This window comes from Phoca vitulina, unplaced genomic scaffold, assembly GCF_004348235.1.
Source record: "Phoca vitulina isolate PV1807 unplaced genomic scaffold, GSC_HSeal_1.0 scaffold41, whole genome shotgun sequence".
Classification (NCBI taxonomy): Eukaryota; Metazoa; Chordata; class Mammalia; order Carnivora; family Phocidae; genus Phoca; species Phoca vitulina.
Window position 1 is genome coordinate 12,150,962 of NW_022589744.1, and position 13,751 is coordinate 12,164,712.

A 13,751-nucleotide genomic window follows, 5' to 3' on the forward strand; every position below is an offset into this window, starting at 1 on the left:
CCCACGATGGTGCCGGGGCCTTCTTCCTGACGCCCACAAGTTTTCCTTTGGGGAACTGCCTAAGGGAGTTTGGCATGGCCCTTCTTCCCTTGGGTGCCCGGGGTCTCCAAACCAGGGCAAATGAGCAAGTGGGCATAGTCGGGTGGGGTGGAGGGCTGGCTGGGGCCTCAGAAAGGGACACTCTCTCCCCTCGCAAGTATCCAGGATGTAGGGTTGGGCAATAGAGACCAGGCCAGGGGCTGCTTTAGGCTCAGACCGGAGCTGAGGTCAGCGACAGCCTGTGGAATGTTCCTAGCCACGATTTTCTGTGTGGCTGGTCTGGTTCAGCCTTACCACAGAGGAGGGACTGCCAGATCACATGATACGAGCTGAGAGGGCCACACACTTCCTTTCGGTACCCAGGGGGCCCGCGCCCTGTGGCAAACCCTTCCTGCAAAGCTGAGTGGGGAATTCTGCCAGGCCGAAAGAGGATGGGTTGGTCTGCTTCCCAACCCTTTCTCAGGTGAAAAGCTGGGGTTTTGAAATTCTGGGATGACTATATTTAGCCAAGATGCCAATTTCTCTCTCTTGGGTAATTTTTAGAATTGGGAACCGGTTTTCTTCGTAGGGACCTCTACCCACAGAAGTCGACAGAATCACGTGTTGGTGCCAGCAGGGGAAAGCAAGCTTCTGGCTTGTGTTCGCTTGGCAGCGCTGGGGGACGTGGGGAATGTCAGAAAGTTCTATTGCCAGGGCGCCGGGGTGGCTCCGTCCGTGAAGCATCTGCCTTCAGCTGGGGTCATGATCCCGGGGTCCTGGGATCGAGTCCCACATCGGGCTCCTGGCTCAGCAGGGGAGTCTGCTTCTCCCTCTCCCTCTGCTTCACTCCCACTTGTGTGCTCTGTCTCAAATAAATAAAATCTTTAAAAAAATCAAATTAAAAAAAAAAAAAGAACGTTCTGTAGCCAAGAAAGGACACAGTTCCCAGACTTTCCCTCCTCATCCGTGGTTGGCAGAATAACAGCCCCCCAAATGTCCAGGTCATACTCCTGGCACCAGTGAATGTTACCTTATATGGCAAAAGAGACTTTGCGGATGCTTAGGAAGCCCTACATTAAGGCTCTAGAAGGGTGAGATTATCCCAGATTATCTGGGTGGGGCCAATGCAATCACAGGGTTCCTAGGAGGAAGAGGGAGGTAGGAAAGTCTGTCAGAGATGAGACAACAGAAGTAAAGCGGACAGATCTGAAGTCCTGGGCCACTGGCTTTGGAATGAAGGGAGGGTCCTGAGCCGAACAATGCAGGTGGCCTCTAGAAGCTGGAACAGGCAGGGCAACGCAGCCCTCCTGATCCATTTGAAATTCTGACCTCTGGAGCCGTAAGATAATAAATCTGGGCATCAATGGGAACCCAATATGCTAACACACAACTCAGTTTTGTTCTTCCAAGGACTGGGGAACAAATGCATCTTCTCAGGGAGCCAAAGACACCATAAGTCAAGGTGTGAGGCGAGATCTGAAAGTCGAGGGAGCAGTGTGCAAGCCTGGGCGTGCAAGGAAGTGTGGCAGCCGGTGCAGACATAAACAACCCCTCCCAACAGATCGCTCCCTGACAATGCAGGGAGGAGGGTAGGTCCGGCTTCCAGACACCCCTTTCCTCCAACACCCACATGAGCATGTCCCTTTTTCAGGACACCTCGTATGTGCACATTTTTTTATTGAAAATGTGAAACAATTAGTTCACACTAGACTCTTTGGTTTTTCCTCCCAGAGCAATTTGCATTTGCAAAAGAACACTTCCACAGAAGATCATGCAGACCCTAAGGAACAGATTCAGCCAAATCTTTCATAGGGAGAAGGCCAAGGGCAGATGAAGGCAGAGATGCGGTGATGCATCGCCCAGCCAAGAACAGCAAAGCTTGCCAGCCAACCACCAGCGCTAGGAGACTGGCCTAGGACAGATCCTCCCCTAGAGCCCCAGAAGGAACTGACCCCGCCAACATACCGATCTCAGACTTGGGCCTCCATGTCTGTGAGACGGTAGATTTCTGGCAAGCCACCCGGTTCCTGGCACTTTGTTACAATGACCCCAAGAAACTAACAGAACGGCCTTCAGCTGCTGGGCAGGCTTCGAAAGTGAGGGGAGCGGGCGTGGCCCGCAGGCTGCCACATTGAGGGGGCTCCGGAGGCTAATGACCGTGTCAGCGAGCTAGAATCGGCAGGCCTGCAGGTGAGGGTGGAAGGCAGAGCCCAGACAAGACCTGTGCTCCCAGCCCCAGCAAGGACACCCAGGAGGACGAGAAGGCCACGCAGAAGGTAGAGCGAGGCTGACCGCACCACACGCCCAGAGTCGATGAGCTACAGCAGAAACAGAAACTCTGAACACTCCCTGCGAGCAACCAAGAATCCTGCATGACCAGTCTGCCCTCCTGGATCTCCACGTGTGGCACACCCGCCACCCCCCAACGCCTGGCACGGTCAGCAGCATCTAGGAAACTCTCAGAATGGAAAGCCACATCTGGGGCTGTTCTAGAACACGAGTGTGCAGAAGAGTTTGCGGGGACGGACACCTCCCTTCCCTGCTCTTGCAGCCTCCCAGGCAGAAAGGACTCAAGGTCAAGGGAGGCCGGAGGCTCTGCAACTCAGCTTGGGAGCTGAAACTTCCCAGGGAGGACTGCTTCAGGGAACGGTGGGATGGCGGGAATCCTATCCTAATAAAAGCAAGTCGTTTGCCATCGGGCGGCCTTGGCTCCAAGTTTCCAGAGAGCTGGAGCCAGGCCCAGTAAATTCCTGCTTTAGGAGCTCTCAGGTGTGTCTCCCTGGGGAGGGGGCTGTCCATGAGGAGGAAGGGGGTGGCTGGGTGAGACAGAAAGGCAGTCTCTTTCACCTGTGAGACAGGTATTACCTTCAAAGCGAGCTGGGAATCAGGTCCTATCAAGCCGGAGGCCAGGCCCACGGTGGACCTGCTGGGCACAGGGTCTAGTTGCTTGATCAGGACATGGGGGAGGAAGCCTGGAGAGGGCTTCAAGATGTTTCCTCTTGCTCTGGGAGACCCTGCACAGCGGGGGCATGGGGGCAAGCTCTGTGGCAAGCCACCTACCGGGTCAACGGACACTCAACCATCAGCGAGAAGTCTGGGGTGGGCCCAGTGTCTCAGGCTGGGGGCAGGACTCCTGGGCCCGCTTCTCAGCTCCGTTGAGAACCGGTTCCGCAGCTTGGGCAAGACCCTTCACCTCCCAGGGTTTCGGTTCCCCCAACTGTCCAAGGGCCACAAGCATCCTGTTCTTGCCCAATCCTGTCTCTTGAGCCTGGGATACTGATGGGTGAATTGCTGGAAACAGATACGGTTCTTTAGAGAGAGGCTGGAGGTCAGTGCGAGCCTGAAGAGACGGAGCCTGGGAACCAGGAGGTGAATGACAAGAATGAGGGGGGCAGAGCAGAGACCGTGGAGGTGAGGGGGGCAGGGGAAGAGGCGGCAGGGAGGACAGAGGAGCCATTGTGCGGACTGGAACCGGGGCCAGAGGGCTTTGCCCTTCACCTCCCTCCCACTGGGCCCCCGGAGGCCGGATAAAGAAGCCAGCAGGCTGCCCCGCCTCCCCTCGCCCGCAGGCTTTCTGGTCAATCCCGCCCCCGCCCGGCCCTGCGACTCCCAGGGGCTCCAGCCTGGGGCGCTGGAAGGAAGAGAGGGACCCTGGAGCAGGCGAGCTTTCTCACCACGGACTCCTGCACAGCCAGGTCTTCCCTTCCCTGTGCCTCAGTTTCCCACCGGACTCCAAGGTTTAAAGCGGCGGCTCTTCGTGCCTGATTGAGGTGCCCTCCCGCGCGGGGGAGAGGGGGAGGCTGCCCTGGCCTTCTCCGCAGCCACCTCCCTCCAAGGCTGAGATCTTAGGGAGCACCGCCCCGCGTCCCGCGTTTTCCAGGCGCCCAATCCAGCCTTCGACCCTAGCCTTCACTGGAGGGGAAGACGGGCGGGGAGGAGGAAGAGGGGAGGGTGGGCTGGATCTGGCCCTCTGGCTCCCGCACGGAGGCTCCCCCTCCCGCCGCCGCTCGCGTCCCCGCATCGCGTGACCACGGCACTGCGGCGGCAGCGCTGCCCTCCCCTCCCCGTGCCGGATTCCTGGGGAGTGGGGGTGGGGGGCCCGGACGTTCAAGACCGCGGCCGCGGCGCCGCGAGAGGGTGACGACGCCCCAGCTCCTTCCCCTCGTTCTTAAGTTGTACGGAGTTTCTCGACCCTGGAGCGCGTCGCTGAGTCACCTTCCCGGAACGCGCTCGGGACGCTCAGGACCCAGCCAGGGCCGCCCGGGGGCCGCGCCAGGCGGAAGCGCGCACCACTGCGACGCGCGCCGAGCCGCGGGGCCCCGGGCCCGCGCGTCCCAGCCCGCGCCGCCCTCCTAGCCGGGGACCTCGGGCTCCGCCCCCCAGGTGCCGGGAAACGGGGCCGGCGGCCTGCGTCCCCCGGAAGAGACCCCCGCGGAGGCGTGCCCGAGTTACGGGCGCCGGGCGCCCTGCGGCTTCTCGGTTTTCAGGGGCGTGGAGAAGAGCGAGGGCTGTAGGGGCTGGTGGCCGCCCCCGTGGGCGCGGGAGCACGCAGCGGGCTGGGCCCCGACCACCTCGGCGCCCTTCAGGGGGTTAGGCCTTCTCTAACTGGGGCCCCACCTGGTCAGGTCACCTAGTCGGCTTTGGCAACCTCCTCCGGGTCTCCGCAAACAACCCCCCGGGGACTTAACTCGAGTTGGTCGCGGACACGTTCAGGTCAGACCCTTGCCCGTGACACGTATATCACTCACACACACACTGACACACGTGTCCCCGTTTGCCTCCGTCGAAGTGAAGACTCCCGGGGCGCTTGCATCCTCCCGCTGAGCCGGTGGGGCCGGGAGGCGGCGGGGGCCACTCCCCCGTTGTGCGGCTCTCCAATCCCGACGGGGACCCCTAGACCTTGTTTACACCGCCAGGCTCCCCTCTGGCGGGTGAGGGGCGTGGGCCGGGATCGCCTGCTGCGGGGCAGCTTCTCTCGCCCAGGTGAGCCTCGATGGTTTCCTCTGGGGAAAAGATACGACTTTTAAGGTTCTTGAAAAGGCCCCCTCCTCCGGACCGCAGCGCCCCCCCCCCCCCGGCGGGTCGCCTGCCTTCCCGCGGTGTGGGGGTGGGGGGCGCCTGGCTGCCTCGGGCTCGGTGGCTGCGCTGCCGAGCTGCCGCGCCAGGAAGCCAAAAATAATCCTTCGGGGGCGAGCGGGCGCGGCAGGAGAGGCGCCTCGGCACAGAGGAGGGGTACCCACACGGGTCTGGGCCTCGAATTCCGGGGGACTGGGGCGGGGCGCGCGAAGGGGGAAGACCCCGAGGCGGGAGGTCGCAGCGTCCAGGGGCAGCCTAGGCTCTGCCCCCAGCTCCGAGCCGCGCGCGCCAGGCGCCCCACCGGGGCCGCTCCGACTCTGCGCGCCGCGCGTTCACCTTTGCGCGCCCGGGACGCTGAGCTCGGGGCGCGCCGCTCGTGGCCGGACCCGGGGCTCTGCGCCTCCTCGCCGGTCGCCCAGTCTGAGCGGCGGGCGCGCGTGACCGCGTTCCGGGACCCAGCCAAGCGTCTGCGCGTGGCCGAGCCGGGGGCGCTGACCGTGGGGCAGGCGGCGCGGCGATGCCGGGGGCGGGCAGGCCAGGCCCCACCGGGCGCCGCTTCCACCCCCGCGAGCGCGGGGAGCGCGGGGTGTGGCCAGGCCGGGCGCAGAGGCCCAGCGCACTCCCCGCACCGCGGCGCCTGGCGGCGAAGTTGAGCAAAAAGTTTGAGGCCAGAGGCGGAGAGGCCGTGCAGTCAGCGCTAGTCCGGCGCTCCGGTTGTCGCTCAGACGTGGGGCCGAGCCCGGGACGAGCTGAGTTCCGCCCTAGGCTACTGTAGGGAACGGAGGTGGCGCCTCCCCCGCAAACCGGACCGACTGGGTAGGGCCTCCCGCCCTGCCTTCTCGCCGCTCGTGGCTCCTGGGCGCCCACTCGGCGCTCCGCGGAGGGAGGCGGCGGCCGGCGGCGGGGCTCGGGCTCAGCCCTCGCGCGACCCCGGCGCTGCTCCCATGAGCGAGGCGCGCGTCCCTGCAGCGCTGCCCGGCCTTGGGAGGCGCGTGCGGCGACCCCCGCCGCTCTGGAGCTCGGGGTAGTGGACGCGGCCACCCGGCCGGCTCGGGGCGGCGATCGCTCGCGCCGAACTTCGTGCCCCGCGATGTCCGCTCAAGTTCTGGCATTTTTACGCAACTGGACCCCCCTCCCCCTGGCAGTCCCGGGGGGGGGGGGTGAGGAGCTGGTGCGACCGAGAGAGCCACGGGGCACTGACTCATTGTCGGGCCGGAACCCGACGCCCCTGAGAGGAGAGCCCCCAGGAAGAGACCCTTCGCCTCTGCGGGTGGGGGCTCAGTTCTAGGACCGGAGCGCCCTTGGTGGCACCAGAGCTCGGCTCTCTGGACCTCTCGGAGGACTAGGCGATGCCGGAGCGCGCGGCTCCCCGCGAGTGGTCCGAGGATCTAGCTGGACGCTCCCCACCTCAGGGGGCCGTTCCGGACTCCGCCAGCGCTGTCTCCTCTCCCTCAGATCCGGCAGCCGCAGGGGATGACGCGGGTGCCTCCACGGCCCCGGCTCCGGGCGGGGAGGGCGAACCCCTCAGCCCGCACCGCGACGCCCGCCTGGGCAGCGCCGATAAGGAGCTGAAGGCAGGAGCCGCCGCCGCGGGCAGCTCCCCGACAGCGCTGGGGACGCCCTGGCAGCGGGAGCCGCGGGTCGAGGTTATGGATCCAGGTTTGTGGGGTCCCGGTGGGGAAGGGCTGTGGCGGGGGTGGGGTGGGGTGTTTCTTCCTCCCTTGCCAGGAAGAATGGCCAGAGTCAGCTGGGCAAAAGAGAGGGGCTGGGGACAATCGAACCACTTTTCCCGACACGAGGCCAGAAGCTGGCCCGGCTCGAGCCAGGGACCGGGGTGGCAAGGGCGAGGTGCTCCCTCCTGGAGCTCCCCACTGGAGGCCGCTGCCTCCTGCCAGGCTCTGTTGGATCAATTTCCAGGAGATTTCAGTCCCCACGTTTCCACCCCAGTACCCCTGTTGTGATCCGCGGCCCCCTAGTGGCCGGTTGGGGACGCGGCCTTTTGGGGCTTGTTTTTCCAGCGGGCGGCGCCAGGAGCCAGCTGCCCCGGCCCTGCCGCGTGCTGGTCCTGCTGAACCCGCGCGGAGGCAAGGGCAAGGCGCTGCAGCTCTTCCGCAGCCACGTGCAGCCCCTGCTGGCTCAGGCCGAGATCTCCTTCACGCTGATGCTCACTGGTGAGTGCCTCCCCGAGGGGTTGCGGGGAGCATCCCCTGCCACGGCCCTCCAGACCCCCGTGGCCACCCTGTCTCTCCATAGAGCGCCGGAACCACGCTCGGGAGCTGGTGCGGGTTGAGGAGCTGGGGCGCTGGGATGCGCTGGTGGTCATGTCTGGGGACGGGCTGATGCATGAGGTGAGGCCCGCCTGGAGGGACTGGGTGTGTGGGGGGGCTGCGCTACCCAGGCTGAGCACCCCCCCCCCCCCCCCCCCCCCCCCCCCCCCGGGGGGGCGGGCCCCCGGGGGGGGGGCGGGGGGGGGGGGGGGGCCGCCGCCCCCCGGCGCCCCCCCCCCCCCCCCCCCCCGTGCTCTAACAGGTGGTGAACGGGCTCATGGAGCGGCCGGACTGGGAGACCGCCATCCGGAAGCCCCTGTGTAGCCTTCCAGCTGGCTCTGGCAACGCACTGGCAGCCTCTTTGAACCATTATGCCGGGTGAGAGCCCAGGGTCAGAGTGGGCCTCGGTTTCCCCTCGGTGCCGCTCTCCTGCCAGGTTTTCTTGTCTAAGTTCCCATATACTGACGTCACTTCTATTCCTTCTTCTCTGGAGACTCCACCCCCAGTTCTGGGGCCCTCTCTGGGTGACTCCAGCTGGCTGCCTCCACCTGCCCCATCTGTCATTCCTCCCAGTGCCCTAGGGACCCAGTGTCCCCCCGCCCGCCTCGAGTCCCCAGGCCGAGGAAGGCGAGGACGCATGAGGCCTCCTGCCGGGCGCCATCTGACCTCTCTCCCCTGCAGCTATGAGCAGGTGACTAACGAGGACCTCTTGACCAACTGCACCTCGCTGCTCTGCCGCCGGCTGCTGGCGCCCGTGAACCTGCTGTCACTGCAGACGGCCTCGGGGCTGCGCCTCTTCTCCGTGCTGAGCCTGGCTTGGGGCTTCATCGCCGACGTGGATCTGGAGAGTGAGAAGTTCCGGCGTCTAGGGGAGATGCGCTTCACTCTGGGCACCTTCCTGCGCCTGGCGGCCCTGCGTGTCTACCAGGGCACGCTGGCCTACCTCCCCGCAGAAAGGGTGGTCTCCCAGGGGCCCGCCCCCCCCCGCTGGGGAGCGGCAGGACCAGCAGGGGCCTACGGACGCCCACCTCGTACCCCTGGAGGAGCCGGTGCCCCCGCACTGGACCGTGGTCCCGGAGCAGGACTTCGTGCTGGTGCTGGCGCTGCTGCACTCCCACCTGGGCAGTGAGATGTTTGCGGCCCCCATGGGCCGGTGTGCGGCCGGCACCATGCACCTGTTCTACGTGCGGGCCGGCGTGTCCCGGGCCATGCTGCTGCGCCTCTTCCTGGCCATGGAGAAGGGGCGGCACATGGACTATGACTGTCCCTACTTGGTGTATGTGCCTGTGCTCGCCTTCCGCCTGGAGCCCAAGGACGGGAAGGGTGTGTTTGCTGTGGATGGCGAGCTGATGGTCAGCGAGGCTGTGCAGGGCCAGGTGCACCCAGACTACGTCTGGATGGCTGGTGGCTGCATGGAGCCCCCACCCGGCCCGAAGCCTCAGCAGGGAGCACCTCCAGGAGAGCCCTTATGACTCCGTGGGCCTTGCCGTGCCTTAGCCTACTTGGTCACCTCGGAGCTCAGGACCCTCCACAACCTCCCCCCAGGCCTGGAGGGCCCGTCCACAGCTCCTGTGGTGGGGAGGAGGACCCCTGAAGACGGTGAGAAGGTGGACGCCGTGCTTTAGAAGGACAGTCTCTGCCTACCAAAGGCCAGAATAAGGCTCTGGGCCAGGAGCCCAGCTGGTTGGGTCTCCTTGCCTATGGACGCCACTCCCATTTTGTTTCTGGGAGCCCAACCCCATGAATCAAATACAAATAAAGTGACATTCCCAGCCTACTGGTTTCATCCTAGGTGCTGGGGAGGGAGTGGGATCTCACTCCTGCCGGCGCACTAGAACTTCACATTAGCGATGCCCGGTAGTGGGCACTGGCTGGGCCAATGCGTGGTACTGACTCGTAAGCAGCATTTTGGTGGTGGGCACGGGACCAGGACTAGCCCAGGCTTTTTTTTTTTTTTGCAGGGGTTAGGGTCCTGCCCCAATGATTATACCACCTTTGGCCTGGGAGAAGCCAGGGAGCTCAGCCAACTCCCTGGCCCCATGCGGAAGACAAACTCAGAGTTAGTATGTCTTACCCAGGGCCACACGGCCAGCTGGTCTCAGTGAAGAGGGACGAGTTCTCTGATTTCCGGGGGCATTACAGAAATTAGCAAGGAGCGGCAAGGTCACAATGGAGGCAGTTGTTCTCTCTTGAAAGGAGTCTGTTATCCCTCCAGTGAGGGCTCTGGGGCTCCCCCAGCCTCCTCTATCCTACCCTGCCGGGTCCTCAGGGGGCGGGAGTGAAGAGGAAGCAGCAGGGAGGGGCCGATACGAGGCCCCCAAACTGGCTGTAACCATTTTGGCTTAAAGGCCAGGCCAGGTGCTTCAACTCGGGCTCCCGGAGCATCTGGAAGGCCCCCGGGGACCACAGCCGCTGCTGGCAGGTAAGTGCTAAAAACCGGCTCTGGAGGAATGGGACACAAGCTGTCCCCACAAACAAGAGCGCTGCCCCAGTGAACGAGGCCCCCGTCTTCCAGCCCCCGGGACGCCCGCGGCTGCAAACGCAGAAGGCACAGACGCAGACTGGCTAGGGTGGAAGGAGCTGCTGCCGTGAACCTTTCTGGCCACGGGTCTTGCCTTCCCCTGGGGAGGGACGTGTGAGGTGCCCCGGAGGGGAAGAAAGGCGACAGAGCCCAGATGAATGGCAGAGGCAGGTTTAATGGTGCCATCTAGTCTGTTTTGTACATTGTAATGAGCCAAACAAAAAAAATGCAAGTAAAAAAAAAGTTTAATCACACAGCACTTTATACAGAGATCTTAAGCAGTAGGCATTCACATCTCCACATGAACAGCGCACAGCCCCACCAGTCACTCTGGATGTTTCTCCAACAAGATACCGACTCAGGGCTCCAGCTGCCGCGGCCCGAGGCGCGGCTCCGTCCTTCCCCGCGGCCGCCGCCGCCTGCCGGGGCCACGGCACAGCCCAGGGGTGGAGCCAGCTTAAGGCGGACAAGACGCATCATGCTTTGGCTTCTTTTTTTTTTTTTTGTCTTTTTTTCTAATAAGAGTTAATATCTTTGCTTTTGAGATTTATTTTCTTCCAACCTTAAATATTACATACATACACCAAAAATTACATAGCTGCAATGTGCTCAACAGCATCCTCTTAACCTGGAGCTTCACATTATCAAAAGCTTAGAAAACTTGTAAACCTCTGGGCCTGTCTCTGAGAGGGAGGAGAACCCCTGTGAGCCCCCTCTCTCCCCCCGGGTCGAGCCTGCAGAGTTTGTCAGCGACGGGAGGGCGAGTGCGGCTGGCTCCTTCCGTGTTCAGTGAGCTACAGGCCACCTCCCGGCATTAGCATTTGATGGTGGGAGGGGCAGAGTGTGCGAGAGAGGCCCTGGCCCTGGCCTTGTCCCCGCCGCTGCCCGGCCGCCCGGGGCCCTGGGGCGTGGCTGGGGCGGAGCCGGGAGCAGAGCTCGGAGCCGAGCCCGGAGCCGAGCGGGAGCGGAGCTGCGGCGGCGGCGGGCCCAGGCCAGCGGGGGGAGGCCGGAGCGCCAGAGCAAGGCACCTACCGCCGTTTTTCCAGCAGCTCCCCGGTCCTCATTCCGTGTCACATGTGAGGGCCGCCACCTCTCCTGGGTGTCCCCCTGGACCCAGCCTGGTCCCAACCTCTCTTAGAGAGCAAGTTCAACAGGCCTGAGGGTTATCCTGTGGTAAATGGTCCAGAGCAGAGCCAGGAGTCGGTGACAGCAGCTGGGGGGGAACAGGGGAGGGGTGGTGGCGGTGGCAGCAGGAGGGCCTGGGACCGGGGAAGCTACAGGGGCACTGGGGAGGTTGACAGGGACTGGGGGAACTGCTGGAGCAACCCACACTTCATGCAAGGCACATCCACTCGTCCTGCTGCTGGGCCCAAAGAGAGCCCTCGTGTCAGGCCCCAGGAAGACCCACCTCCGACCCGAGATGGGGACGGCAAGGGAGCAGGTGCCAGGACACTCTGCCTGGGTGACAAGTGGAAAATCAGCAACAGGTTTCAGATTCTCTTTGCCACAGGGGACCGGCCTGCTGAAAGACTGCTTCGGGAAAGAAACGGCAGCATCTCAAGAAACTTCTTGCACTTCAGCATCAAACTCACCTTGGGGAGAGGGCAATGAGGGGCTTTTGCATTGGGGACAAAGGAGAAAACGGGAAGACGGGTGATTCCAGGGGAGGGAGTGAGCGGGCAGCAGCTGGCCTCCCCCCATGGGACATTGCTTCCTCGAGGGCGGGCGGCTACTTGTCCTCTGTGCTCTCGGGCATGCCCGCCTCTAGCAGAGCGGCCCGGAACTGCGTCAGGACACCCCGGATGCTCTTGATGAAACCCTTAGAAAGTGGGAAGAGAGGGAAGCCGATGTCAGGGTAGCCGCTCTTCTCGGGCAAGAAGCTCCGGTAGCTCTTTCTCCGCTTCTTTGGTTTGACGCTGGGTGGCACCGGGGCATCAGGCGCTGCCTCCGAAGTCTGGTCTGTGCGGTCCCTGCTAGCCGAGGCCAGGCCCTGGGCGCCGCCCTCCGAGTCTGAGCCCTGGGAGGCCTCTCCAGGGGCCAGCCCTCCGTCCTCAGGTTCTTCTCGGCCGTAGTCGGAGAGCTCGGCCACGGCCGGCGGCTCCGGGGAGCTGCTGTCCCTGGGGATCCCGTTGGGCAGCGCCTGGGCCCTCTCCAGCAGGGCGTGGGTTTCCAGCCAGGACTCGATGCGGTTCACCAGCCGCCAGCCACCAGTACGGAAGTGCTGCCGGATCTCCTGCTCGAAGACCTCGGGGGGCCGCCGCACCAGCTGGGTCATGGACTGCACCACACGGATGAGCGCCATTTCATTGTAGCAACGACTGTTCTCGTACCCCTCCTGCAGGCCCCGGTCACTGTCGAAGCCCGCTTCGTTGTAGTACGGTTCATTCACCAGGATTAGACCTGTGGGGGCGGGGGGGGGGGGGGGGGGAGCCCATTAGGGCCGGGCTGAGGACCCCCCGAGGACAGCCAGAGCTATAGGTGGGAGGTAGAGAACGGAAAGGCCAGCGTCACCGTACCCTCCAGCAGCCATCCCCACCACCCCCCTCACCCTGCCCACCGTACCTTGGATGGAGATGAGCACCTGGAGAAGGCTGGATTTGCTCGTCCACCTCTCCGTCCCCTGAAACACACACACCCAGCACGATCACCTCTGCCCCAGACACCCGCCCCGACCAGCTGTCCTTCCACCCGGGCTGGTCGGCACTATACTCACCTTTCCAATCCAGGTGCCCAGGAGGCTGACACACACCTTCCCATTGTCATACAGGTTGGGGTTCAGGCGGCCACTGCACTGGGAGAGGTAGCAAAAGTGGGGGGGCACGGCTGGGTAGATGTTGGGGAGCTGGATGTCAAACAAGTAGAGGCCATCCTCGTAGGGGGTGCGAGTGGGGCCCTTGATTAGGGCCGAGAAGAGGTCCTATAGGGAGGGAAGGCTGAGGTTGGCGGGGGCTTGTGTGTGGATCCGCGGGGCGCGGGGGAGGAGAGAACAGCACCCAGGGACTCCAGACACCACCAGCTATAGAGAAGCTAAACACAAATATCTCTGTGTGGACCTACAAGGCATCTTTTAACTCCTGGTATAAACGGAATTATCTAAACTTGTTTTTATTTTACCAGGTTTTTATTTTTTTCATTGTTTTTAAGTCATTACTTAGAAGTAGAAGATGAGGGGCGCCTGGGTGGCTCAGATGGTTAAGCATCTGCCTTCGGCTCGGGTCATGATCCCAGGGTCCTGGGATCGAGCCCCGCATCGGGCTCCCTGCTCCGCGGGGAGCCTTCTTCTCCCTCTCCCCCTCCCCCTGCTTGTGTTCCCTCTCTCACTGTGTCTCTCTCTGTCAAATAAATAAAAAATCTTAAAAAAAAAAAAAAAAAAAAAAAAAAAAAAAAAAAAAAAAAAAAAAAGAAGTAGAAGATGAAAGAACACTCCAGGGTGGCAAGGCTATACTTTCTTTTAGGGAAGCAGAGGGACAAGGGGACCTGGAACTCCGGTGGAAATGTGGCAAACCACCAAAGAAACTCAGGTCATTAAGTCACCAGGGAGACTCCCCACAGCTGTTAGAAATCTGCGTATCGGGCGTGGGGGTGGCGTCAACCGCTAAGAGCCACGCGTGTGACATTGCGTGATGGGAAAGCAGCGAGGGCAGAGGGCCGACTGGAAGGACGGAGTCCTCTTATGCATGTTTTTACTGGTGCCACCCTGCGGGCCTCAAGATAACGCACTACTTCCTTGTCCCTCCGAGTGAGACTTGGGAAAAATGCCATTCCCTTCTCTCAGCAGAGCTGCGACAGGCTGGAATTTTCAAGTTTTTTTTTTTTTTTTTTAAAGATTTTATTTATTTATTCATGAGAGACAGAGCGAGAGAGAAAGG

General features: G+C 62.6%; 2 protein-coding genes across 3 annotated transcripts in view; one reads left to right on the forward strand and one right to left on the reverse strand.

Moving 5' to 3' along the window:
- Window positions 1–5,924: 5,924 nt before the first annotated feature.
- Window positions 5,925–9,238, forward strand: SPHK1 (sphingosine kinase 1). Its single transcript, XM_032429872.1, is given in 6 exon segments — window positions 5,925–6,753; window positions 7,113–7,265; window positions 7,348–7,442; window positions 7,624–7,739; window positions 8,043–8,346; window positions 8,348–9,238. Coding segments are annotated over 6 exon segments (1,464 nt in total). The 5' UTR covers window positions 5,925–6,443; the 3' UTR covers window positions 8,834–9,238.
- A 799-nt stretch (window positions 9,239–10,037) lies between these two features.
- The window catches only part of UBE2O (ubiquitin conjugating enzyme E2 O), a 57,246-nt gene continuing 53,532 nt past the window's right edge, over window positions 10,038–13,751 (reverse strand). For both annotated transcript variants that reach the window (XM_032429439.1, XM_032429438.1), the window contains exons 16-18: window positions 12,596–12,799; window positions 12,445–12,502; window positions 10,038–12,282 (exon numbers count right to left, since the gene is read on the reverse strand). In XM_032429439.1, the coding sequence (XP_032285330.1) occupies window positions 11,612–12,282; window positions 12,445–12,502; window positions 12,596–12,799 (933 nt within the window). In that variant the 3' untranslated portion in view covers window positions 10,038–11,611. The remainder of the gene's footprint in view (window positions 12,283–12,444; window positions 12,503–12,595; window positions 12,800–13,751) is intronic.